We start from the raw sequence: 27725 nt of genomic DNA, 5'->3' as shown, positions 1-27725 counted from the left end.
AGCCTGAAGGCTCTGTGTCTCAATGTGAGGAGCATTTATAATAAGGTGGATGAATTAACTGCACAAACAGTTCCTAATAAATATGATGTAATTGGGATAATGGAGAACTGTCTCAAAGGTGACCAAAGATGGGAGCTCAACATCCAGGGGTATTCAACTTTGAAGAAAGATAGGTGGAAAGGAAAGGGAAGTGGGGTAGCATTGCAGGTTAAGGAGATACACTCAATAATAAGGGAGGACAATATGGAATCTGCATGAGTGAAGCTGCAGAACACCAAAGGGAAACAAGTGTTGGTGGGAGTTATGTACAGACCACCAAACAGGAGTTGAGAGGTTGGGGCGTTGTCAAGTGTGGGCACAGAAGTGGCAGATGGAGTACAATGTGGAAAACTGTGAGCTCATGCACTTTGATAGGAAGAATAGAGGCATGGACTATTTTCTAAATGGAGAGAAAATTCAGAAATCTGAAGTGCAAAGAGACTTGGGAATTCTAGTCCAGGATTCTCTCAAGATAAACTTGCAGGTTGTGTCAGTAGTTAAAAAGGAAAATGCAATGATAGCATTTGTTTTGAGAGGACTTGAATATAAAAGCAGGGATGTACTTCTGAGGCTCTGTAAGATTCTGAAGATGAGGAGGGATCTAATTAAAGTTTACAGAATACTGAATGGCCTGGACAGAGTAGATATTGAGAAAATCTTTCCATTGGTAGGACAGACTAGGACCTGAGAACACAGCCTTAGAGTAAAGGAAAGACGTTTTAGAAAGGAGATAAGGAGAAACTTCTGCAGCCAGAGAGTGGAATTTATGAAATTAATGACCTTGGAAAGCTGTGGAGGCCAGGTCATGAGTATATTTAAGACTGAGATAGGTTCTTGAGTATCAAGGGGGTCAAGGCTTGCGGGAAGAAAGCAGAAGAATGGGGTTGAGAAACGTATGAGTCATGATTGAATGGTCAAGCAGACTCGATGAGCTCAATGGCCTGGCCACTGCTACTGTGTCTTATGATATATGGGATAGCATCTTTTAGGAAATTAGAGATGTGTACAGTAAGGATGCAGGAGTTATTGTGGGTGATTTCTATCTGCATATTGACTGGACTAACCAACCTTGTAGCAATGCAGTGGAGGAAGATTAGAGACATAGAGATGTACAGCACAGAAACAGACCCTTCAGTCCAACTTGTCCACGCCGACCAGACATGCTGAATTAATCTAGTCCCATTTGCCAGCGCTTGGCCCATATCTCTCTCAATCCTTTCTATTCATATATCCATCCAGATGCCATTTAAATGTTATTTGTTCCAGCCTCCTCCACTTCCTCTGGCAGCTCATTTCATACATGCACCACCCTTTGCATGAAAAGGTTGTCCCTTACGTCCCTTTTAAATCTTACCCTTCTCACCCTAAGTCTATGCCTTCTAGTTCTAGAATTCCCCCCAACCCAGGGAAAAGACCTTGTCTATTTACTCTAACCATACCCCTCATGATTTTATAAACCTGATCACCCATCAGCCTCTGACACTTCAGGTAAAATAGCCCCAGCCTATTCAGCCTCTTCCTATAACTCAAACCCTCCAACCCTGGCGACATCCTTGTAAATCTTTTCTGAACCTTGTCAAGTTTCACAACATTCTTCTGATAGGAGGGAGACCAGAATTGCACACTATATTCCAAAAGTGACCTAACCAATGTCCTGTACAGCCACAACATGATATCCCAACTCCTATACTGAATGTTCTCACCAATAAAAGAAAGCATGCAAAATACTGCCTTCGCTATCCAATCCAACTGAGACTCTACTTTCAAGGAACTATGAACCTGCACTCCAAGGTCTCTTTGTTCAACAACATTCCCCAGGACCTTACCATTGAGTGTATAAGTCCTGCCCTGCTTTGCCTTTCCAAAATGCAGCACCTCATATTTATCTAAATTAAACTCCATCTGCCACTCCTTGGCCCATTGGCCCATCGAGTCAAGATCCTGTTAGAGTCAGAGTCATAGAGATATACAGCACAGAAACAGACCCTTTGGTCCAACTTGTCCATGCCGACCAGATATCCCAATCCAATCTAGTCCCACCTGCCAGCACTCTGGAACTGAAGGATATCCTTATTAGTCAGGAAATGGTATTGGGGAAATTGTTGGGATTAAAACCCGATAAGTCCCTGGTGCCTGATGCTCTACATCCCAGAGTACTTCAGGAAGAAGCCCTAGAAATAGCAGAAGTATTAGTTATCATTTTCCAGCATTCTGTAGACTCTGGAAAAATGGACTGGCGGGTAGCTAATGTAAACCCACTTGTTTAAAAAAGGGAGAGGGAATTATAGGCCGGTTAGCCTGATATCGATGGTGGGGAGAATGCTGGAGTTGCTCATTAAGGATTGAAATGACTGACTATTTGGAATGTGGTGACAGAATCGGTCCAAGTCAGCATGGATTCACTAAAGGGAAATCATACTTAACAAATCTGCCAGAATTTTTTGAGAATGTGGCCAGTAGTGTGGACTAGGGTGAATCAGTAGATTAGATTAGATTACTTAGTGGGGAAACAGGCCCTTCGGCCCAACAAGTCCACACCAACCCGCCAAAGCGCAACCCACCCATACCCCTACGTTTACCCCTTCACCTAGCACTATGGGCAATTTGGCATGGCCAATTCACCTGACCTGCACATCTTTGGACTGTGGGAGGAAACCAGAGCACCCGGAGGAAACCCACGCAGACACGCAGATGTTGTGTTTCGAGATTTTTCAAAAGGCTTTTGACAAGGTTCCACGCAAGAGATTAGTAAACAACATTAAAGCTCACGGTTTTGGAAGTAATGTATTGACATGGGTAGAGAACTGGTTGGCAGACAGGAAGCAAAGAGTTGGAATACAAGCGGCATGCAGCAACAAGTGGTATTTTGCAGGGTTCAATTGTATACACTAACAATTTGGACAAAGGTGATCAAATGTATACTTAAATAATTTGGATGAAGGAATTGAATGAAATATCTTCAAATTTGCAGAGTACTAAGCTGGATGGCAGTGAGGAACATGCTAAGAGGCTATAGGGTGACTTGGGCAGGCTGGCTGAGTGGGCAGATACTTGGCAAATGTAGATAAATTTGAGGTCATCAGCTGTGATGGCAAAAACAGGAAGGCAGATTATTATCTGAATTGAGGCAATTAAGAAAAAGGTGAGATGTAACGAGATCTGTGTGTCATGGCGAAACAGTCGCTGAAGGTTGGCATGCAGGTTCAGTAGGCAGTGAGGAAAGCAAATAGCATGCTGGCAGTCATAGCAAGAGGATCAGTATAGGAATAGGGATGTCTTGCTGCAGTTAAACAAGGCATTGATGAGGCCACACTTTGAGTATTGTGTGCAGTTTTGGTCTCCTTGTCTGAGGAAGAACATGCTTGCTATTGAAGGGGTCCAGCAAATGTTCACTAGACTGATTCCTGGGATAGTAGGACTGACATATGAAGGAAGACTAGGTTAACTGGGTTTGTACTGGAATTTAGAAGAATGTGGTGGGGAGGGGGAATGGGGGGAATCTAAGAGGAACATATAAAATTCTGATGAGACTGGACAGGCTAAATGCAGGAAGAATGTTCCCAATGTTGGGAAGTCTCGAACTAGGAACCTAAGAATAAGGGGTAAGCCATTCAGGACTGAAGTGAGGAAGAATTTCTTCACTGAGTTGTGAAGCTTTGGAATTCTCCCACAGAAAGCTGTTGGGGCCAGTTCATTAGATATATTCAAGAAGGGCTGAACATGATCCTTGCAGCTAAAGGGATCAAGGACAATGAAGAGAAGCAAAATTGGGGTACTGAAATTGCATGATCAGGTGGTGCAAGCTCAAAGGGCCGACCAATTTTCTGTTTCATGTACTAAAATCACTGAATTTCTAAAGCGTGTCTCGGATAACGATTGAATATTGTTTTTTTTTCTCTGCTGGAATCAATCATAAGTAAACCTCCATGTTACAGTCACAAGATCATTCTCAATTAACCTTATTACTTGATAGATAAATATCAATGAGCAGAAATATCTTTTTAACAACAAAAATGCTCCATCAATCTAACTGCTTCGAAGGAAAACAAAGTTTCTGAATGTTGGACTAATTCTGATTTAAACAGTTAAGCTTAATAATTACTGAACACATGGCATTGACGAACTGATTCAAATTGAAAGTGAACTGATAGGTGTGTAGGCAATAGATCTCAAAGCAACTCTGTGCTCGAGTTCTTTGACTTGGATGTTTTCTCAATCCGGTATCCTAAAGACATGGAATATCAGAACTTGCAGTATTGTACTAAGGTAGGCAAGAATATGATTTGAGTGCATTTAAGTAAACATTGAAGTGTTTGGCAACAAAGATCAGGTGCAGATCATTTAAAGCTCTGTGTAGCGTATATTCTCGTATGTTAGATTTAATTTTCAAATTAGGTATTGTATTATCAAATTTCTGATTTACTAAATTATAATTACATGCAGCAGAGCTCTCTATCCTGTTCAAACTTCTTACTTAACATCAATTTTGATCCCAGACAGATATGTTCCTGCTCTGTTGAAATCTCTTCGAACACAGAAGATTGTCTATGTTTGCTGTGGTGAAGATCATACTGCTGCTCTTACAAAGGTAGAGCTCGGGTTATTTTACCTTGGTGCGAACTCAAGGGATCAAATATCCTTCAATAGATTTGCACATATTGTAAATTTGCTGCTTCAAAGTCAAGCGAACAAAGTTGCTGTTGGATTTCCGTATGAGTATCAAAGTGCTTAAGTGGATTTGATATTTCTCAGTGATGTGGACAACACTAATTGGAAAACTAATGAATAGTAATAAAATTTCTAGATCAATAAAGTAATTAAGATTTTCTGCCATACCCTGATAACCTTCATTGTCCATACCCATTGTGGCCAGGTTGGCAATATCTCTTAATAGCTGCCTTATTACTCCACCTAAATCTGCCTGCTTGATCAGCATCACATCCACCACCTTGGAACATTCATCTGGTATGTAGAATTCTGAAATTTCCCTGCTAATAGCACTGTAGATGGACATACAGCGAGTTTTGAGAAGATCTGTAGCTCAGGTTGAGGTTTTGGATGTAGGTTTGCTCACTGAGCTGAAAAGTTCATTTTCAGACGTTTCGTTACCTTATTAGGTAACATCTTCAGTGGACCTCATGCGAAGCAATGCTGAAAATTCCTGCTTTCTATTTATATGTTTGGGTTTCTTTGGGTTGGTAATGTCATTTCCTGTGGTGATATTTCCTGTGGTGAATTCACTTCCTGTTGTTGAAGGCAAGGTGGATGGTAAGGTATAGGTCCACTAGCATGATAATAATCTCCTTGTTCTAATAGTGTAGTCAGTGTTTCCTTAGCTAGGCTAATGTTGATTGAAGTAAACAGGGCTGTTACATCAAAGGAGACCATTATCTCATCCTCTTCTACCTTAGTGTCTTTGGTCTTCAGGAATTCTTGGGTAGGGTGGATGGAGAGGTGTGAGTCCTCTACTAAGTGTTTGTCTTTTGTGTAGCTCCTTGGCCAATCTGTAAGTTGGTGTTCCAGGTAACGAGACTATGGGTCTAAGGGGGGGCTCCTGGTTTGTGAATTTTGGGTAATCCGCAGAAGCATGGCGTGTTGGATCCATCTGGTTTCATGTTTTGGAAGTCAGTCTTCCAACCCACTTCACTTTCAACAAAACCTACAGACAAACCAATGGAACACCCATGGGATCTCCGATATCAGGATTCTTAGCAGAGGCAGTAATGCAGAGACTTGAGCAAACAGCTCTGCCAACCATCCAACCCAAACTCTGGGTCCGCTACGTGGATGACACCTTTGTCATCACATAACAAAACAAGTTAGAGGATACCCTTACTGGCATAAAATTCACTAAAGAGGAGGAAAACAACAACAAACTGCCATTTCTAGATGTCACAGTGGAGCGAACTGCCAATGGGGAACTTCAAACCAGCGTCTACAGAAAAACAACACAAACAGACCAAATATTGAACTACAGAAGCAATCATCCCAATACCCACAAACAAAGCTGCACCAGAACATTATTTCAACGAGCCACCACACACTGCAACACAGAGGAACTACGTAGAGCAGAAGAAAATCACCTATACTGTGTATTCAAAAAGAATGAGTACCCAATGAACACAGTCTGCTGATTTCTCAGCAACAAACCCAAACAAGCAGACAAAACAAGTCCAGAAACCCTAGCCACTCTGCCCTGCATCAAAGACATCTCTGAAATGACTGCCAGACTGCACAGACCCCTTGGCATCATGGTAGCCCACAAACCGACCAACACACTAAAACAGCAGCTAACGAACTTGAAAGACCCAATACAGACAATGAACAAAACTAACGTCATTTACAAAATACCGTGCAAGGACTGTAACAAATACTACATTGGACAAACAGGCAGAAAACTAGCCACCAGGGTACATGAACACCAACTAGCTACAAAAAGATGTGACCCGCTCTGACTAGTATCCTCACATACAGATAAGGAAGGACACCACTTCGACTGGGACAACATAACCATCCTAGGACAAACCAAACAGAGATTCACACGAGAATTCCTAGAAGCATGGCATTCCAACTGGAACCCTATCAACAAACACATCGAGTTAGACTCCATCAACCACCCCCTGAGAAAAGGAACAGGAAGTGACTTCACAGGAAATGACATCACCAACCCAAAGAAACCCAAACATCTAAATAGAAAGCAGGAATTTTCAGCATTGCTTTGCATGAGGTCCACTGAAGATGTTACCTAATAAGGTAATGAAACGTTTGGAAATGAACTTTTCAGCTCAACGAGCAAACCTATATCCAAAATGGATATACACCCATTTTGGACCGAAGTATTCAAAAAGGCAGCTCATCCCGAACATTTTGAGAACAATTAGGGATTGACAATAAAGGTTTTTGCTGGCTTACCAGTGAAGCACAAATTCCACAAATGTTTTGTTTAAAGACTTGAATGGCCATCATACTGTTAATATGTAGCTGTTACTTGATAGACTAAAATAATGTGCAAATAAATAGGATTAAATGACAAGTTCATTGGTATGATAAGGCACTTAAGAGTCTACCATGTTGGTGAGGGACTGGACTCTCAAATGTAATAAACAGGATAAGAATATTTTGCAGTAAAAGGTGAAATTTAGAAAAGAATGCTAGCCATCTGATTGGAGCTGAAAAGCTGAACAGAGATTTCTTCTGGAGAGAAAAGTTGAGGGCAGCGGAGGAGTTTGAAGGGTTAAGGTTGAAGTCTGCATAATGAAATGGTGGATGTTACATAGCAGTTGCTTGAGGAGTAGCTGTAATTGGCACTTTGAGTAGTTAAAGAAAAACCAGATATGTTGGCTAGGGAGTCTCTGGTTAGGATGATCGATCTAAAATTTAGCACCAGGTCTTTTGGGATGAAGTTAGAAAGAACTGTTCCATGCAAAGCTTGATGGAACTTTGCAAAGCTCTTCTGAAAACAGCATTTTATGCTGAGCTGACTTTTAATTTTGAATCTGAAATTGACAGATTAACCAAGAGTCTAACAGATTGGTGGCGGTGGAGGGAGGATGTGATGCAAGGAGGAAGGGAGGTCAGTATTGAAGTTGTTGGAGATCAGTCATCTCATTGAATGAAGAAACTCAAGGACTGAATGACCTATTCCTGCTCCTACATTTTAGTTCAATGATACTGTTCACTCGAAGAGTCTATTGCAATTTTCTACTCGTGAGGGCAATGGGAGCTCAGTTGCTCTGCATATTCAAAGTTGAGATCACCGCTGAAGCAGTCCCTGTCCAAATGCAATAAGACCTTGATGGAATATAGGCTTGGACTGACAAATGGCAAGTAACATTCCTACCACATAAGTGCAAGGCAATAACCTCCTCCGAGAGAATTTGGCTATCACCCCTTGGCACTTAATGATATTACGATTGCTGAATCCCCCAAAATCAGTATCCTTTGGGTTACCATAGGCCAAAAACAAAACTGTACGCACCATTTAAATTTAAATACTGTGGCTACAGGGCAGTCAGAAGCTAGGAATCCTGCAGTGAGTAACTAAACCTTCTGACTCCCCCAAAACATTTACACCATCTACAAGCAAGTCGGGATGTGTGATACAATACTCCCCATTTGCTTGGAGAAGTAGAGCTCCGGTCACACTCAAGCTTGACGTCATCAAGAACAAAGCAACCTGCTTTATTAGCACCATATTCCCAAACATTCACTCCCTATATCACTAATGTTTTGTGGCAACAGTGTGCCATCTATAAAATGCACTGTAGACATTTGCCAAGGCTCCCGAGGCAGTGCTCACAAAACCCATGACCACTTCCATCTATAAGAACAAGGGCAAGAATGCAAGAGAACACAATTACCTGTAGATTCTCATCCAAATCACTCACCCTCCTGACATGGAAATATATTGCTGTTTCTTTCCTCTCTCTGGGTCAAAGTCCTGGAACTCTTTCCCAAACAGCACTGGGCACACCAAAAGAATGCAGCAATTCAATAACACAACTCACTTTCCGAAGAGCTTTTAAGGATGGCCAATAAACGCTGGCCAGCAAGACCCATATCCTAAGACTGAATCTTATTTATAAACTTGGGGTTTTAAAACTGGGAACAGAGAATAGGGCAGCAAATTTGAGTTTAGGTATGTCATCGCTAGCATCTTTTGAATGAAGGAATTGATTCAAGGGACTGTTCAGCTTTTTTCTTATGATTGATTGCTACTGGTTCACCTGTAATTGTAATTCAAATATATTTGCCTGCAGGAAGGTGGAGTATTTACATTTGGTGCTGGAGGCTATGGCCAATTGGGGCATAACAGCACAAATCATGAAATAAATCCAAGAAAAGTCTTTGAATTGATGGGATATGTAATAACACAGATTGCATGTGGAAGGTTGGTATCCCGTTTTGTTAGATGGCATAGTGTATTGAACTTAATTTGATTTTGCTAAACCTTTTTTAGTCAAGTTTATATACTGGAGCAGGAAAAATTACATGATACTTGCAGATGCTAGCACTGCATCATTCTGTTTCTGTTTGATTTTGAAAGCCAGAAAGAGTTGAAGAAACAGTTTTTCTTCTGGGTCACAAATCCAGCAGTTAAGAATATTCTTGAGAAAATCTACTGCTTTGCATTTTCCAACAAAACCTGATGGAGCTTCCCTAGACAGATCTACAGTTTTGTGCTTCAGTTTCCCAGATATCTTACCAGAACCAAGCTTTTCCTATTTATTTTATTCATGCAGTTATGTACATCTTTCTTGAAGTTCAGTTATGATAGAGTTGGACCATCATGTTGATATTGGCCATTCAACTAGTCACATGATGTCATCATGGTGAAAATGTTCTGAGTATTATTTGTTAAATTGTTTTGCCTACTTCCCTGCTACAGTTCACTTCAGTATTAAATTCTTAAGCTGTACTTTGGGCATTTTGAGCAGATGAAAGGCTAGCTGCCATGAGGGTTTCAGACACCCTCATTGACTCGACAGTAGCCTAGTAACGAGTTTTGAGATGATTTATAGCTCAGGTTGAGGTACTGGATGTAAGTTTGCTCGCTGAGCTGGAAGGTTCATTTCCAGTTGTTTTGTCACCCTACTAGGTAACATCTTCAGTGGGCCTCCATTCGAAGCACTGCTGATAATTCCTGCTTTCTATTTATATGTTTGGGTGTCTTTGGATTGGTGATGTCATTTCCTGTGGTGGTGATACTTCCTGTGGTGAAGTCACTTCCTGTTCCTTTTCTCGGGATGGTAGATGGGGTCCAACTCTGTGTTTGTTGATAGAGTTCCGGTAGGAATGCCGTGTTTTTAGGAATTCTCATGCATATCTCTGTTTGGCTTGTCTTAGGATGGATATGTTGTCCCAGTCGAAGCAGTGTCCTTCCTTATCTGTATGTAAGGATGTCCAGAAACACTAGCCACTCTCCCCTACATCAAAGACATCTCGGAAATGACTGCCAGACTATGCAGACCCCTTGGCATCATGGTAGCCCACAAACCCACCAACACACGAAAACAGCAACTAATGAACTTGAATTACCCCACACAGACAGCAAGCAAAACTAATGTCATTTACAATATACCGTGCAAGGACTGTAACAAATACAACATTGGACAAGCAGGCAGAAAACTGTGCACCAGGATACCTGAACATCAACTAGCCACAAAACTACATGACCCTCTCTCACTAGTATCCTCACATACGGATGAGGAAGGACACCACTTCGACTGGGGCAACACAACCATCCTAAGACAAGTCAAACAGAGTCATGCTCGAGAATTCCTAGAAGCACAGCATTCCAACTGGAACTCTATCAACAACACATCGAGTTAGACCCCATCTACCATCCCCTGAGAAAAAGAACAGGAAACGACATCACCAACCCAAAGAAACCCAAACATATAAATAGAAAGCAGGAATTATCAGCAGTGCTTCGCCTGGAAGCCCACTGAAGATGTTACCTGGTAGGGTAACGAAACATCTGGAAATGAACCTTCCAGCTCAGCAAGCAAACCTGCATCCAGTAGCCGAGTAAAATGTGACTAACCTAATCAAATTGGCAGTCAACTGATTTTGAACAAAGAACAAAGAAAATTTACAGCCCAGTAACAGGCCCTTCGGCACTCCAAGCCTGAGCTAATCCAAATCCACTGTCTAAACCTATCATCCAAATCTTATGGATCTGTATCCCTCCGCTCGCCATCTGTCCAGAGGCACCTTTAAATGAATCTACCGTGCCTGCCTCTGCTACCTCTCCTGGCAAAGCATTCCAGGCACCTACCACCCTCTGTATAAAGTACATACTGTGTGTATATACCCCTTTAAACTTTTCACCTCTTACCTTGAATGAGTGACCTCTCGTTATTGAAACCCTCACCCTGGGAAAAAGCTTATCTCTATCTACCCTGTCTATACCTTTCATGATTTTGTAGACCTCAATCTCCTTTTCTCTAATGAAAACAATGCTAACCTACTCAACCTCTCTTTATAACTAGCACCTTCCATACCAGGCAACATCCTCATAAACCTTCTCTGCACCCTTTCCAAAGCATCCACATCCTTTTGGTAATGTGGCGACTAGAACTGTACACCATGTTCTAAATGCAGCCGAATCAAAGTCTTGTATAATTTAACATGACCAGCCAGCTTCTATATTCGATACCCGTCCAATGACAGCGAGTATACCATACGCCTTCGTGACCACTCTATCCACCTGTGTAGCCACTTTCAGAGTACAATGAACCTGAACTCCCAGATCTCTCTGCACATAAACCTTTCCCAAGATTCTTCCGTTTACAGTATAACTCTATTTGGAGGAAGATTAAAGTCGGTTGTGCAAAATGTTGGATAGTCTCCTCAAACATTTTGCAGCCCAGACAGTGAAAATGATCTTTACCACCCACACCTCAATCTCCTGTGGAATTTGTCAGTGTTTTAGGATTATTATAATTCTGTGTGCTTTTGAAATGTTTATTTTGAAGGAGTGTTGATAAAATTGATGTTCAGAGTACTGGCAAATATTCTGAAGTTCTGTCCAGCAAAAATTCTTGCAAATCATTGGCCCTGACAAAGATCTATAGTTTTACATATTGTGGCTTAAAAAGGAATTGACTTCAATATTATCTTCTTTTTGTAAAAGGCAGCACACACTAGCATTTGTTACCTCATCTGGAAAGGTGTATTCATTTGGTCTTGGAGGAAATGGCCAACTGGGAAATGGGTCTACAAGTAACAGAAAAAGCCCCTGTGCGGTGAAAGGAGCATGGGTTCCTCATGGTGGACAATTTTTACCAATTATCAGTAGGTGTCAGTATATGTACACCTTATATATAAAAATTTAAATTCTGTGGAATTTCTGTAAAATTTCATGACTTATTTTGAATCACCAATCTCAGTAGTGCTCTGTTCTGAGTTCTAATGACTGGATTTCTTTTAACTTGAATGTGATTCTAATACTATTGACTTCCGTTAATGTCTTTCTAAGTTGCTGCAGTCGACTAACTCCAAGCTCGATGTAAATCTAGAGATATACTGTTAAACTTCTTAAGCAAGCTCTGTTGAATTTCCATTCCAGTAATGACTACTTCAACTCGCAAAAGATTTAAAATGCAGTTATTTGTTTCCAAAGCTCTGCTCAGACATAGTCATAGAGATGTGCAGCATGGAAACAGACCCTTCAGTCCAACTCGTCCATGCCGACCAGATATCCCAACCCAATCTAGTCCCACTTGCCAGCACCTGGTCCATATCCCTCCAAACCCTCCCTATTCATATACCCATCCAGATGCCTCTTAAATATTGCAATTGTACTAGCCTCCACCATTTCCTCTAGCAGCTCATTCTATACACGTACCAGCCTCAGTGAAAATGTTGCCTCTTAGTTCTTTTTTATATCTTTCCCCTCTCACCCTAAACCTATGCCCTCTGTACTCCCCACCCCAGGGAAAAGACTTTGTCTGTTTATCCTACGTATGCCCCTTGTGACTTTGTAAACCTCTGTAAGGTCACCCCTCAGCCTCCGACGCTCCAGGGAATCAGCCCCGGCCTATTCAACCTCTCCCTATAGCTCAAATCCTCCAACCTTGGCAACATCCTTGTAAATCTTTTCTGAACCCTTTCAAGTTTCACAACATCTCTCTGATAAGGAGGAGCCCAAAATTGCACGCAATATTCCAACAGTGTCCTAACCAATGTCCTGTACAGCCGCAACATGACCTCCCAACTCCTGTATTCTTCCTGACCTCTCCGCCCCCACCCCACTCCAGCCTATCACCCTCACCTTGACCTCCCTCCACCTATCGCAATTCCAATGCCCCTCCCCCAAGTCCCTTCTCCCTACCTTTTATCTTAGCCTGCTGGACACACTTTCCTCATTCCTGAAGAAGGGCTTATGCCCGAAACGTCGATTCTCCTGTTCCTTGGATGCTGCCTGACCTGCTGCGCTTTTCCACCAACACATTTTCAGCTCCCAACTCCTGTACTCAATACTCTGACCAATAAAGGAAAATATACCAATCGCTGCCTTCACTATCCTATCTACCTGCAACTCCACTTTCAAGGAGCTATGAACCTGCACTTCAAGGTGTCTTTGTTCAGCAACACTCCCCAGGACCTTACCATTAAGTGTATAATTCCTGTTAAGATTTGCTTTCCAAAAATGCAGCACCTCACATTAAACTCGATCTGCCACTTCTCAGCCCATTGGCCAACCTGATCAAGATTCCGTTATAATCTGAGGTAACCTTCTTCGCTGTCCAGTACACCTCCAATTTTGGTGTCATCAGCATACCTACTAACTATACCTCTTATGCTCACATCCAAATCATTTATATAAATGATGAAAAGTAGAGGACCCAGCACTGATCCTTGTGGCACTCCACTGGTCACGGGCCTCCTGTCTGAAAAAGAATTCTCCACTCTTCTACCTTTGAGCCAGTTCTGTATCCAAATGGCAAGTTCTCCCTGTATTCCTAACTTTGCTCTCCAGTCTCCCATGGGGAACCTTGTCGAAAGCCTTACTGAAGTCCATATCGATCACATCTACTGCTCTGTCCTCATGTGTTATGCTAAAATAATATCCTAACTGTATTATATTAAAATATGAGCAGGCAATGTAAATGATTTCAATAATAATAAACCATTTGTGATTAGCTATGCTCCTGAATATAGTAGTCCTTTCTATTGAGAATATAAATGCATGCAACATTATTCAATATTAGAGCAAATGGCACAACCTAATAACTTGTTTCCATTGTTCTAGATGCCAAAAACAATTATTATGTTAAAAGAATTTTCTCTGGAGGTGATCAAAGTTTCGCACATTGTTACAGTTTGCAGGTAATGAAATTGAGGGCTCAGGGTAATTTTCTGTCTCGATCTGAAGTTGAATAAGATGCAGATTTAAAATGTCTAATCAAAAATGCCTGTACTTACAACTGTAACCTCATACAGGAGTGTACTTTTAAAGATCTGACATACAAATATTTCTTGTACTTAAGAAAAAATTCTTTGTTATCCTGCAATGTATTCCAACTTGCATACAAACGGGCTTCTGAATGAAATCTGTCATCGCCTAGGGGCTGCCTGTATATTTTGCACGATAAGGTGCAGACAATGGTAACTGAGTATTGCACCACTGATTTCGCAGGTGTTTCAGCTCTCCTTGAATTCCTGTACTTGATAGAAAAAATAAGCTCAATGCATATATTTTAGCAGCACTCTGCAGATGACTGAAGCACTAGGGAGGGATGGAGCTGATGCATTGAGTTTGATTTTTGTGTCAAAAATGATTGTTAGATATTCTAATCTTAGATAAATGAAGAAAGATTGTGCCTTCTAATATACCCTTCTCAAGCTGACTAACGCGTGTGCGCTGTCATGCTCTCAACCCCATGCACTCTGTCTTACACTCGCTCCTTCCTCATTTGCAGCGTGGGTTGGTACCTGGGACTTCGATGTTGTGGCTATTACGGAGACATGGGTAGAACAGGGACAGGATTGGCTGTTGCAGGTCCCAGGGTTTAAATGTTTTAGTAGGGTCAAAGGTGGGGGTAAAAGAGGGGGAGGTGTGGCATTGCTTGTCAAAGATAGTATTACAGCTGTGGAAAGGACGATGGATGAAGACTCGCCATCTGAGGTAGTTTGGGCTGAGGTTAGGAATAGGAAAGGTGAGCTCACTCTGTTAGGAGTTTTTTACAGGCCTCCTAATAGTCCTAGAAATGTAGAAGAAAGGATTGCAAGGATGATTCAAGAGAAGAGTGAAAGTAATAGGGTGGTTGTTATGGGGGACTTTAACTTTCCTGATATTGATTGGGAAAGCTATAGCTCAAGTTCGTTAGATGGGTCAGTGTTTGTCCAATATGTGCAGGAAGGTTTCCTGACACAATATGTAGACAGGCCAACAAGAGGTGAGGCCATACTGGATTTGGTTCTGGGTAATGAACCAGGCCAGGTGTTAGAATTAGAGGTAGGTGAGCACTTTGGGGACAGTGACCACAATTCGGTGACTTTTACTCTAGTGATGGAGAGGGATAAGTGTGCACTACAGGGCAAGAGTTATAGCTGGAGGCAGGGAAATTATGATGCGGTGAGGCATGACTTAGGATGTGTGGCTTGGAAAAGTAAGCTTCAAGGCAAGGGCGTAATTGATATGTGGAGCTTGTCAGGCAGGGAGAAAAGGGTCGTGTGAGGGAGCCGTGGTTTAATAAGGAATTGGAATCCCTTGTTAAATGGAAGAGGGCGGCCTATGTAAAGATGAGGCGTGAAGGTTCAATTGGGGCGATTGAGAGTTATAAGGTAGCCAGGAAGGATCTGAAGAGAGAGTTAAGAGCAGCAAGGAGGGGACATGAAAGGTCCTTAGTTGGTAGGATTAGGGAAAACTCGGTAAGGCTTTCTATAGGTATGTCAGGAATAAAAGAATGACTAGGGTAGGAATAGGTCCAGTCAAGGATAGTAGTGGGAAGTTGCGTGTGGAGGCTGAAGAGATTGGGGAGACACTGAATGAATACTTTTCGTCAGTATTCAATCAGGAACAGGACATTGTTGTCAATGTGAATACTGAGTCACAATTAAGTAGAATGGATGGCTTTGAGGTATGTCGAGAAGAGGTGTTGGAAATTCTGGAAAGGGTGAAAATATGGCATTTATCCTAGGATTCTCTGGGAAGCAAGGGAGGAGATTGCAGAGCCATTGGCCTTGATTTTTATGTCCTCGTTGTCTACAGGAGTAGTGCCAGAAGATTGGAGGCTAGCAAATGTGGTTCCCTTGTTGAAGAAGGGGAGTAGGGATAAGCCTAGTAACTGTAGGCCGGTGAGTCTCACTTCTGTTGTGGGCAAAATCTTAGAGAGAATTGTAAGGGATAGGATTTATGAACATCTGGATAGGAATAATGTGATCAAGGATAGTCAGCATGGTTTTGTGAAGGGCAGGTCGTGCCTCACAAACCTTATTGAATTCTTTGAGAAGGTGACTAAGGAGGTGGACGAGGGTAAAGCGGTAGATGTGGTGTATATGGATTTTAGTAAGGCGTTTGATAAGGTTCCCCATGGTAGACTACTGCAAAAAATACGGAGGTATGGCATTGAAGGTGAGTTGGAGGTTTGGATTAGGAGTTGGCTGGCCGGAAGAAGGCAGAGGGTAGTAGTTGATGGCAAAGGTTCATCTTGGAGTGCCGTCACTAGCGGTGTTCCGCAAGGATCTGTTTTGGGACCATTGCTGTTTGTCATTTTTATAAATGACCTGGAGGAGGGGCTAGAAGGTTGGGTGAGCAAGTTTGCGGATGATACGAAAGTCGGAGGAGTTGTAGACAGTGAGGAAAGACGTGGCAGGTTACAGCGGGATATAGATAAGCTGCAGAACTGGGCAGAAAGGTGACAAATGGAGTTCAATGTAGCTAAGTGTGAGGTGATTCACTTTGGTAAGAGTAACAAAAAGATGGGGTACTGGGCTAATGGTCGGGTACTTGGTAGTGTGCATGAGCAGAGGGATCTTGGTGTCCATGTACACAGATCTTTGAAAGTTGCCACCCAGGTAAATAGTGCGGTGAAGAAGGCATATGGCGTACTGGCTTTTACTGGTAGAGGAATTGAGTTCTGGAGTACGGAGGTCATGTTGCTGTTGTATAAGACTCTGGTGTGGCCGCATCTGGAGTATTGTGTAAAGTTTTGTTTGCCATACTATAGGAAGGATGTGGAGGCACTGGAACGGGTGCAGAGGAGGTTTACCAGGATGTTGCCTGGTATGGTAGAAAGATCGTATGAGGAAAGGCTGAGGCACTTCGGGTTGTTTTCATTAGAGAAAAGAAGGTTTAGGGGTGACTTGATAGAGGTGTACAAGATGATTAGGGGTTTAGATAGGGTCGACAGTGAGAATCTTTTTCCACGTATAGAGTCAGCTATTACGAGGGGGCATAGCTTTAAATTAAGTGGGGGTAGGTATAGGACAGATGTTAGGGGTAGGTTCTTTACTCAGCGAATCGTGAGTTCATGGAATGCCCTGCCAGTAGCAGTGGTGGACTCTCCCTCATCATGGGCATTTAAGCGGGCATTGAATAGGCATATGGAGGATAGTGGGCGAGTGTAGGTTAGGTGGGCTTGGATTGGCGCAACATAGAGGGCCGAAGGGCCTGTACTGCACTGTATTCTTCTATGTTCTATTTTTTTCTTTTCTCTTATGCTTGCACTCTCCATCTCTCATTCTCCCTTTTTGAACCATTGTTTCAGGTTACTGTGGAGTAAGATTGTGTATTGACACTGATCTGCAAGAACCTTTGTGATGACTGGGCATAGTACTGTGCAGTGAACATCTTGCATACTTTTTACTGAATCATAGAATTTTAAAGTACTGAAGGAGGCCATTTTACCCACCGTGACGGTCCCAGCTCCTGAAAGAACTTCCCAGATCATCCCAGTTAGCAGCCCTCTCTCTGCAACTCTCTAAATTCATCACTTCAAAATCTCCCAGCTCTTTTGAAACCTCCTATGGAGTCCGCCTCCTCCACTTCCCCAGGCAACTCATTCTAAATCCTGAGAAATCTCTGAATAATGAAGTTTCTGCTTACCTCACTCCACGTACTCTTGCTGACATTTTTGAAACTGTGACCCCCAAGTTACAGACAAACCAATAAATACAAAAACATTAGGGACATATAAGTGACTGCTGAACAAACACATACTAATCTTAGATTAAGATAAATGCTCAGCACAACATTGTGGGCCGAAGGGCCTATACTGTGCTGTACTGTTGTATGTCCTATGTTCTAGTCTCCTCTTTACCCTGTCAAAATTGTTCGTAATTTTGAGTGACTCAATTAAGCCATCCCTTAATCTTCTCCACTGCAAAGAGAATAAGTCCAATTTCTCTAATCTTTCCTTGTATCTAAAATCCCTCATTGCTGGTATCATTCGAGCAATCTCCTTTGCACTCTTTCTGGAACTTTAGCATTCATCCTAAAACGGCATGCACAGAATTGAACACAGTAATCCCAGTGTAGCCTGACAGATGATTTGTGATGGTGTAGCTTCATTTCCTTCCCTTTATTCTCAGCATCTCTGTTCATAAATCCAAAGATCCTATGAGCCGCCTTAACTGTTTGAATTTTCTTGGCCACCATCAGCAAAATCATGTATGTGCACCCCATGGTCCCTCTGCTCCTGTGCTGCCTTCAAAGTTGTACCATTGAGCCTGTATTGGCTGTGTTTCTTCCACCAAAATGCATTACATCTCACTTTTCTATATTGAAATTCATCTGCTAATTGTCTGCCTACTTGGCCAACTTGTCAGTGCCCTCCTGAAGTCACTGTGTCTATTTCACGATTCTCCAAGGTTAGCATATCTGTAAATTTAGAGACTTTTGTGCTCAACACCCATCTCTAAATCATCTGTATAAATTAGAAAAAGCAAGTATCCCAACATTGATCCCTAGGGAACAGCACATACAACTTGTCTCCAATCTGAGAAATGCCCATCTATACCTGGCTTCATCTCCTAACTTTTAGCCAAATTTCTAATCCATTCTACCCAAACATGTCTAATTTGCTAACTAGCCTGCCACATGGCACCATACCAAATTCTTTTTGAAAGTCCAAATATTTGGCATCCACCACACTACCCTCATCCACTTGATCAAAAAAACTCAAATTTGTCAGACATGTCTTGCCCTTGACAAGCAATGTTGACTGTCGAGCATTAACCTTTTTTTCAAAGTGTTGGCTGTAAGATAAAGAAGCAGAATTAGGCCATTTGGTATGTGTATGGAATAAGCTGCCAGAGGAAGTGGTGGAGGCTGGTACAATTGCAACATTTTAAAGGCATCTGGATGGGTATGTGAATGGGAAGTGTTTGGAGGGATATGGGCCAGGTGCTGGCAGGTGGGACTACATTGGCTTGGGATATCTGGTCGGCATGGACGAGTTGGACCGAAGGGTGTGTTCCCATGCTGTACATCTCTCAGACTCTAAGTCTGCTCCAACATTCGAGCATGGCTTATATGTTTCTCTATCCCATTCTACTGCCTTCTCCCCGTAAACCATGATTCCCTTACTAACCAAGAGTTTAACTGTCTCTGTCTTCAATACATTCAATAACTTGGTGTCCACAGCCCTCTTGTGCCAATGAGTTCCCAGATTCACCACCTTCTAGCGAAAGAAATTTCTCCTCATTCTCAGTTCTAAAGGGTTATCCCCTCACGCTGAGACTGTGCCCTCGGGTCCTAGTCTCCCCTCCTAGTTGAAATGTCTTCTCTGTGCCCACTCTGTCCAGGCCTTTGAGTCCTTAATAATGAACTCTTAAAATCTTACGAATGACTGAGATCATGCTAACCGATGTTTAGTGTCCTGTCTTCTGTCTGTCTCCCTTCTTAAACAGGAGTATTACGTTAGCCATTTACAAGTCGTCTTACCCTCCCTGACTGCCATGATTCCTGAAAGATCATTACCAATTCCTCTATAAATCTCCTCAGTTTTCTCCTTCAGAACTCTAGGATGTAGTCTGTCCATTTCAGCCTATCTATTCAGCTTCCTCAGCACTTAATGATGGCCACTTCACTTACCTCTGTTCCCTTGAAGTTTTGGTGTGCTACTGGTTCTTCCACTGTGAGGACTGATGCAAACTATGTACTAATTCCTCCACTGTTTCTTTGTTCCCATTACTATTTCTCCAGCAACTTTGTCCACCAGTCCAATGTCCACTCTTGCCTCACTGTTATCTTTTATTTATTTCAAAAGAACTCTCTCAATGTTCTTTTATATTGCTAGCTAGCTTGCCCTCCTATTTCATCATCTACCTCCACCCCTTCATTGATTTTTATTTTTGTTGCTTCTGCTGGCTTTTTTTATTAAAGCTTCCCATTGATCTTGACCACATCGTATGCTTTCTGTTTTGCTTTTATGCTATCGTTGACCTCCCTTGTCAGCCGTGGTTGCATCTTCCTCCTCTGAATATGTTTCTTCTTCCTTTGATCTGTTATGCATCCTGAATTACCTCCAGAACTCCTGCCACTGATCTCCACTGACTTCCCTGCTAGGCTCCCCTTCCATTTAACTTTCCACTCCTCCCATCTGTCTTTATAATTATCTTTGCTCAATTGTAATACCATTACATCTGATTCAAACTTCTCCCTCGCAAACTGTAGCATGAATTGTACCATTACTATGGTCACCACCCCTAGGGGTGTACAGCATGGAAACAGACCCTTCGGTCCAACCCGTCCATGTCGACCGAATCTAGTCCCACCTGCCAGCACCTGGCCCATATCCCTCCAAACCCTTCCTATTCATCTATCCATCGAAATGCCTCTTAAATGTTACAATTGTACAGCCTCCACCACATCCGCTGGCAGCTCATTCCATACACGTACCACCCTCTGCATGAAAACGTTGCCCCTGAGGTCTCTCTTATATCTTTCCCCTCTCACCCTAAACCTATGCCCTCTCGTTCTGGACTCCCCGACCCCAGGAAAAGACTTTGTCTATTTATCCTATGCATGCCCCTCATAATTTTGTAAACCTCCTATAAGGTCACCCCTCAGCCTCCGACTCTCCAGGGAAAACAGCCCTAGCCTGTTCAGCCTCTCCCTGAGCTCAAATCCTCCAACCCTGGCAACATCCTTGTAAATCTTTCCAGAACCCTTTCAAGTTTCACAACATCTTTCCAATAGGAAGGAGACGAGAATTGCACGCAATATTCCAACAGTGGCCTAACCAATGTCCTGTACAGCTGCAACATGACCTCCCAACTCCTGTTTCTTCACTTTAAGCTTCCCTGATCCAGTCTGTTTCATTACACGTCACCAGGTCCAGAATTGCCTGTTCTGGGCTCTACCACAAGCTGCACCAAGACACTATCTCATAGGTATTTCACAAATTCCCTATATGGTTCTGCTACTGACCTGATTTTCCCAGTCTGCTTGCATATTGAAGTCCCCCATGATTATTGTTATAGTGCTTTCGTACATACCTCTTCTATTTACTGATTTATTTTGTCGCACACCCTGACTACTGCTAGGAGGTCTGCACACAACTCCCATCAAGGTCTTTTTGCCTTTGTGGTTTCTTAACTCTACCCGCACAGATTCTATGCCTTTCAATTCTGTCTCACTTCTTGTTATTGATGTTAATTTAATTTCTTACTAACAAGTTACCTCTGTCCATCTGCCTGTCATTTTGGTAAGTGTTTCTCTGGATATTTCGTTTTCAGCTCTACAGCCACATCTCTGAGATACTCAGCATTATTGTACCCACCAATTTCAAAGAAGGATCACTGGACCCAAAATGTTACCTTTGATTTCTCCTCACAAATGCTGCCAGACCTGCTGAGCTTTGCTAGCAACTTCTGCTTTTGTGTCTGCAGTTCTTTCGATTTTTATTTTCTACAAGCTGATTTACTGTGCTTCATATACTATGTGCATATAAGTACAACACCCTTAGCACTGTCTTGTCTTCCTCCCTCCACATAACTGTTCCCTTATCAGCTGTGTCTGAAATTAGATTTCTGAACCTTTCCATACTCTGTCCTATTACTTGTTCTGGAAACTGTCATAACCTTTGCTAAGCTCTCCCCCACTTTTAACTATTTTCAATAATTGCCATGCAACTAACACCTCCCTCTCCATTATATAGTTTAAAGCCATATTGACAGCCCTGGCTATGCATTATCTGTTTCTCCCATACCAATCTTTGAGCCTTGTATTTACCTCTTTAATTTTGTTCACCCAGTGCCAATTAGCTCGTAGCTTAGGTAGTAATCCAGAGACTATTACTTTATCGCTTCAGCTTTTCAATTTAGCCCCTAGCTACTCACATTCTCTCAGCAGAACCTCATTCTACCTGTATCTTTGGTACCTATGTGCACCACATCAACTGGATTTTCCACTTCCACTCCAGTTTCTTTGCAGCCCGGATTTGTTATCCTGAACCTGGGCACCAGGCAGGCAACACAACCTTCAGGATTCTTGGTCCTGACTACAGTGTCCCCAATTATGACTACATTTCTCTTTTCTCCTCCTTCTTGAATGGCTTACTGTACCACTGATATGGTCAGTTTGCTCATCCTCCCTACAGCCCCTGCTCTCATCCACACAAGGAACAAAACATCTCAAACCTGTTCCTGCAGTGCTACCTCCTGGATTCCTCTACTTGCCTCGCTTTTAGTCACACCCTTCTGTCCTTGGCTACCTACTGAATTTGAAGTGGTTCCTCTAAGGTGTGTGACTGCCTCCTGAAACACAGCATTGAGGTAACTCTCCTCATCCCTGATGTGTCATGGTGTTCACAGCTCAGACTCCAGCTCATCAACTCTGAGCAGGTATTCCTCAAGTAACCGATACTTGCTCCAGATGTGGTAACTATGAGCCACAATGGTGTACACCAGCTCCCCATTTCATGCAAGCACAGCACATCAGTTGCCCTGCATTTCTATTTTATAGTTCTTATTATGATATTTAAAAGTTACTACTGCTCTTTTAGTTTGTAACCTGTAAATATTTCCCCAATTACCTTCAATCTGAAAGCAACCTATAATAGGTAGTCAAATTGGAAGCTGTTACCAACCAATGACAGCATGCTTTACCTGTGATATCACACTTCATTTTGTGCTGGGCCCCTGATCCTGGGCTATAGTTTATCTAGTAAAAAGACTTTACAAACAATGAACCAAAAAAGCAAGCTACAACGCACTCTGCACCAAATTCCCTCATTGCCTCCAAATTTCTTCAACTATATACTCGGTCTGTGTCTCACTCTGGATATGTGATCTCGTTCCTGACCGTGTGTAGCTTGCTGGTATTTTACCTCATCCCATATTATGGCTTCCATCATTTTCCCACTATTGACTTCAAGCTGACAGGTCTGTAGTTTCTTGGGTTATCCTTTGCCTTTTTCATAAATGACGGTGTCATATTTGTATTCCTCTGGTCCAATTTTATTTCATTTATGTTCTGAAGTCGCTGGACCCAAAACTTGAACTCTGCTTTCTCTGCACAGCTGTTGGTAGACCTGCTGAGCTTTTCCAGCAATGTCTGGTTTTGATTTTTGTTGACTCAATTCTATTTTGCGAGTATATTCCTTCAAGAAGTATATTTACACATTCATCTCATTGACATTGGCATTTACATTCTGTTTCTCGATTGTTTCAATAAAACCAAAGTCACATGTAGAATAGTGTCCTCCCAAATTACAAGCAGAACCTAAAACAGAAGGATCCTTCGCAGAAAGAAATATAGAGCTGCTTTGGGGCAGTGGAAGAGCGTGTCTGGGACTGCTTGGAATTGATGGACTGGATCATATTCAAAGACTCAGCAGGAAACCTAGACGTGTACGCCACCAGTGTCATGGACCTCATTGGCAAATGCGTGGGGGACTGCATGCCAAGCAATCAATCCAGGTGTTCCCCAACTAGAAACCTTTGAACAGGGAAATCCACTCCCTACTGAAGACCAGGTGTGCAGCTTTCAAGTTGGATGACCTGTACCTATACAGAAAATACAGATATGACCTCCGCAAAGCCATTGGAGATGCCAAGAGGCAGGACTGGACAAAGTTAGATGCCCAAACGAACCACATGGACTCTGTTGCCTGTGGCAAGGCCTGAACAAGACACCTGCATACAAAATGAAGCAGAGCAAGATAGCAGACAAAGGCATCCGTCCCTGATGCAGTTGATGTTTTCTGTGCTTGGTTCAAGCAAATTTCCAGCTGCGTGGTGTCACCTGCCCCACAGCCCTGGATGCACCTGTTCTCTTCATCAGCGCTACAGATGTCAGATTGGTTATCCTGGGGGACAATATTAGGAAAGCGACTGGCCCAGACAGAGTCCCCTGCTGTGTACTTAGATCCGGTGCGTACCGGCTGACTGAGCTATTTACTGACATCTTCAGCCTCTCTCTCCTAGAAGCCAAAGTCCCCACCTGCATCAAGAAGACCACCATCATCCCAGTATCTAAGAGAGCACGTGCAACGTGCCTCATTGACGACTGCACTGGGGCTCTGACCTCTGTAATCATGAAATGCTTTGAGAGGCTGGTGATGGTCCATATTAACTCTAGTCTCTCAGCCTGCCTCGATCCCCTGTAATTTGCCTATCAACATAACAGGTCCACTGCAGGTTCCATTTCCTTAGCCACGCACTCATCCCTGGTACATCTGAACCAGGGATACCTCCATCAGGCTTCTGCTCATTGACTACAGCTCTGTCTTCAACAGCATTATTCCCTCCATACTGATCTCAAAATTCTGAGACCAAGGCCTCTGCTTCACCCTCTGCAACTGGATCCTCAGCTTCCTGATCCATAGACTGCAATCAGTGAAGATAGACACTTCCTCCACATGAACACTCAAGACTGGAGCTCCATAAGGATGTGTTCTTAGCCTCCTACTGTACTCTTTGTAAACCCACGACTATGTTGCCAAATTTTGAATGAACACTATCCGCAAATTTGATGACACCACCATAGTGGATGGATATCGAATCATGATGAGTCAGAAAGGAGATGGAGGGCTTGGTGACCTGGTGAAATGATAACTGCCCCTCTCTCAATGTCGACAAAACTAAAGAACTGATAACCGACTTAAAAAAGAAAGGGCAAGAGCAAGTCCCCATCTACATTAACGGAGTGGAGGTTGAGAGCGTTCAGAGGTCAGGTTCCTCGGAGTGATAATAACCAACAACCTGTCCTGGACATCCCATGTCGATGTGATGGTCAAGAAGGCACAACAATGCTTCTTCAAGTGACTCAGGAAAATTTGGCATGTCCATAAGGACCTTATCAACCTATATAGATGCACCATAAAATGCATTTTGCCTAGGTGCGTAATGGCCTGGTTAGGCAACTAATCTGCCCAGGACCACAAGAAACTACAGAAGGTTGTGTGCACAGCCCAGACCATCACAGAAGTCAACCTCCCATCCATGGACTCCATTTACACGTCTTGTTGCCATATAAAGGCTTCCAACATCATCAAAGACCCAATCCACTCCTGTAATGCTCTCCTAAAAACTCTTCTATAGGGCATGATACAGATGCTTGAACACTCGCACGCCAGGTGGTTCAAGGACAGCCTTTTCCCTGCCATTATTAGACTGATGAACGGACACTCTAACTTCAAGTAATGTTGATTTTGTGAATGCTATCCTTAGCTCACATATGTCCTGTGTAGTGTAACCTGTATGTCTTGCTCTGTCCAAGTTCTCTTTTTAACCCTACGATCTGTATGACCTTAGTATGATCTGCTCGCAAACAAAGCTTTTCACTACCTAGATACACGTGACAATAAATTAAATGAAATTAATTTAGAGTCTGTAGTTTTGCGTGATTATTGAAAGAATTTAATAATTTTATAAAAAGTGCCTAACCAATTTACCAGGAGTAAGTGATGAGATCCATGTTTCAAAAACAAATTGTGTCTGAGAGACACCAATGGGGAAGTAATTCCAAGATGAGGGAACATAATCTGGAAAACACAGCACAAACGGTACAGGTGTGGGAGTTATTGGAATGTGGAATGCTTTGTAACAGAATTAATGTTAATCAATTATCCCATTGAAAAGAATACTATATAGTTTCAAAGCAAATACAGCATTGGATGAAAGTATCAAAACAAGAGTAATAAAATTATAATATTCCATGAGAGAATTAAAACAAAAACAGCTTGGAGAAAAATTTAACACTGATAAGGCTAAAACTTCAATTCTGGTTCAAACAGATTTATGTAGTTTTATGAACAGCAGCTATTATCAACTTGCTGAACTATTTCTGATATGCCCTGTCTGCATTTGTTTTTATATATGCTTTTCCTTTCAAGAATTCCATGCCACCAGATGACTTCAGATTACCCAATCCATCAAAAGTTATACTCACATTAAATGATGCAATTATCCAGAAGTGGATAAATTATCCTCCTGGAAGGATTCCTTCAGAGGTAACAAAGTAAGTAATAGTTGTTCTGTTGGGTCAATAGTGGTCTTTTCTCAAATTTTTGTCAACCTATGTAGTATGAGTTGAATAAGTGGGAAGACTTTGCCCAATGCTTTTCAAGTTTCTGCACTGTGAATAATAAGTTAGATTTTTGTAGAAATGCATCTACACAGTGGCACGATGGCTCAGTGGTTAGCACTGCTGCCTCACACCTCCCAGGAACCAGGTTCGATTTCAACCTCAGGCAACTGTCTGTGTGGAGTTTACACATTTTCCCCGTGTCTGTGTGGGTATTCTCCAGGTGCTCTGGTTTCCTTCCACAGTCTAAATATGTGCAGGTTAGGTGAATTGGCCATGCTAAATTACCCATAGTGTCCAGAGATGTGCAGGTTAGGTGGATTAGCCATGGGAAATGCAGAGTTACAGGGATAGGGTAAGGCCGGTTGGTTTGGCTGGGATGCTCTTAAGAGCATCAGTATGGACTCGATGGGCCGAATGGCCTGCTTCCACATTGTAGGGATTCTGTGATTTCTGCAGAAATTTCTTCAGAAAAGGTCAGAGTTAGTCAGGTTTGATCTCTGATCTTTAATTATAAAGGTAATCAAGTTTTACTCTTGTCCAATGTTGATTATTCCATTGGGTCTGTGTGCTTTCGTCTGTTTTGTTATCTTCCTTAGTAATGGGTGAAGGATTCAATAACGAGAGGTCATGCTTTCAAGGTGAGAGGTGGAAAGTTTAAGGGGGATACATGTGGTAAGTACTTCACACAGCAGGTGGTGGGCGTTTGGAACGCGTTGCCAGCAGAGGTGGTGGAGGCAGGCACGGTAGATTCATTTAAGATGTGTCTGGACAAATGCATGAGCAGGTGGGGAGCAGAAGGACAAAGATGGTTAGGAATTGACCGACCGGTTTAGACAGTACATTTTGATCGGCTCAGACTTGGAGGCCCGAAGGGCCTATTCCTGGGCTGTACGTTTTCTTTATTCTCTTTATAAATACTACAAGCTTGCCAGTGGTGTTTGATTCAATAATTGTTACTGTTTCCCACTTCGCACTACTCTTTAATATTTAGGATTAAATACTATCCCTCTAGAGAGGATTTGCTTGGTTTGAATCTTTTACCTATCTGTGAATTTCACTTCATTTTGCACTAAAATCATAATACAGTTGGGTTTATGGCGAAGAAAGACATTTAGGGAAGGTATTGTTTATGGCCTCCCAGTGACTACCTAAAACAAACATAATTTGTTAGCAGCGACTGTTTTCATGCTGGTAAATTTCAATCTACTTAACAGCCTTAAGGATATTCATTTTTTCTGTGTGTCCTGTTATGGTTTGAGAACCGTTGTCTTTTGTATTTATAGCTTTACTTTATTTCAGACCCCTGCATCTTTGACCATGCTGCTATCACGTCTCAGCATGTTCTTAAGTTGATCCAATCAATCCTTTCATCTTTCTCCTTTCAATATTTATAAAGCTTTATTTATATTTCATTTTGTTTAAAGTACACACCTACAATAAGTTGCATTTATATAAACATCTTTACCATGATAAACCATTCCAGATTGCACGATAAGAGTTAGTAAACAAAGTTAATCCAAAATGTGGCATTTGGTAGATGAACTGGATTTTAAGGTGCATTTTAAAGGAGGTAGAGAGGAGGTTTAGGGATGGAATTTCACAACTATGCTTGACAATATTGATCTCTGTCTACGTCCTCCTGGTAGGTGTAACGTCATATCCTGAACTTCATTCTGTTACCCTGATGTACTTTATAGTA

General features: G+C 42.2%; 1 protein-coding gene across 3 annotated transcripts in view; it reads left to right on the top strand.

Annotated features, from left to right (window-relative positions):
* herc4 (HECT and RLD domain containing E3 ubiquitin protein ligase 4) overlaps positions 1–27725 on the top strand; it is a 107048-nt gene that overhangs the window by 19080 nt on the left and 60243 nt on the right. For all 3 annotated transcript variants that reach the window (XR_015760967.1, XM_087999123.1, XM_087999122.1), the window contains exons 6-10: positions 4536–4627; positions 8799–8929; positions 11678–11838; positions 13799–13875; positions 25833–25957. Coding sequence is in view for 2 of the 3 variants with exons in the window: in XM_087999123.1 (XP_087855249.1) it covers positions 4536–4627; positions 8799–8929; positions 11678–11838; positions 13799–13875; positions 25833–25957 (586 nt within the window). In the remaining variant the exon portion in view is untranslated. The remainder of the gene's footprint in view (positions 1–4535; positions 4628–8798; positions 8930–11677; positions 11839–13798; positions 13876–25832; positions 25958–27725) is intronic.

This window comes from Chiloscyllium plagiosum, unplaced genomic scaffold (genome assembly GCF_037043375.1).
Source record: "Chiloscyllium plagiosum isolate Xiang-an unplaced genomic scaffold, Cpla_swu_hap1 HiC_scaffold_22, whole genome shotgun sequence".
Lineage (NCBI taxonomy): Eukaryota > Metazoa > Chordata > Chondrichthyes > Orectolobiformes > Hemiscylliidae > Chiloscyllium > Chiloscyllium plagiosum.
The sequence above is the reverse complement of the archived record's forward strand: the minus strand, read 5'-3'. Positions and strand labels throughout refer to the sequence as shown.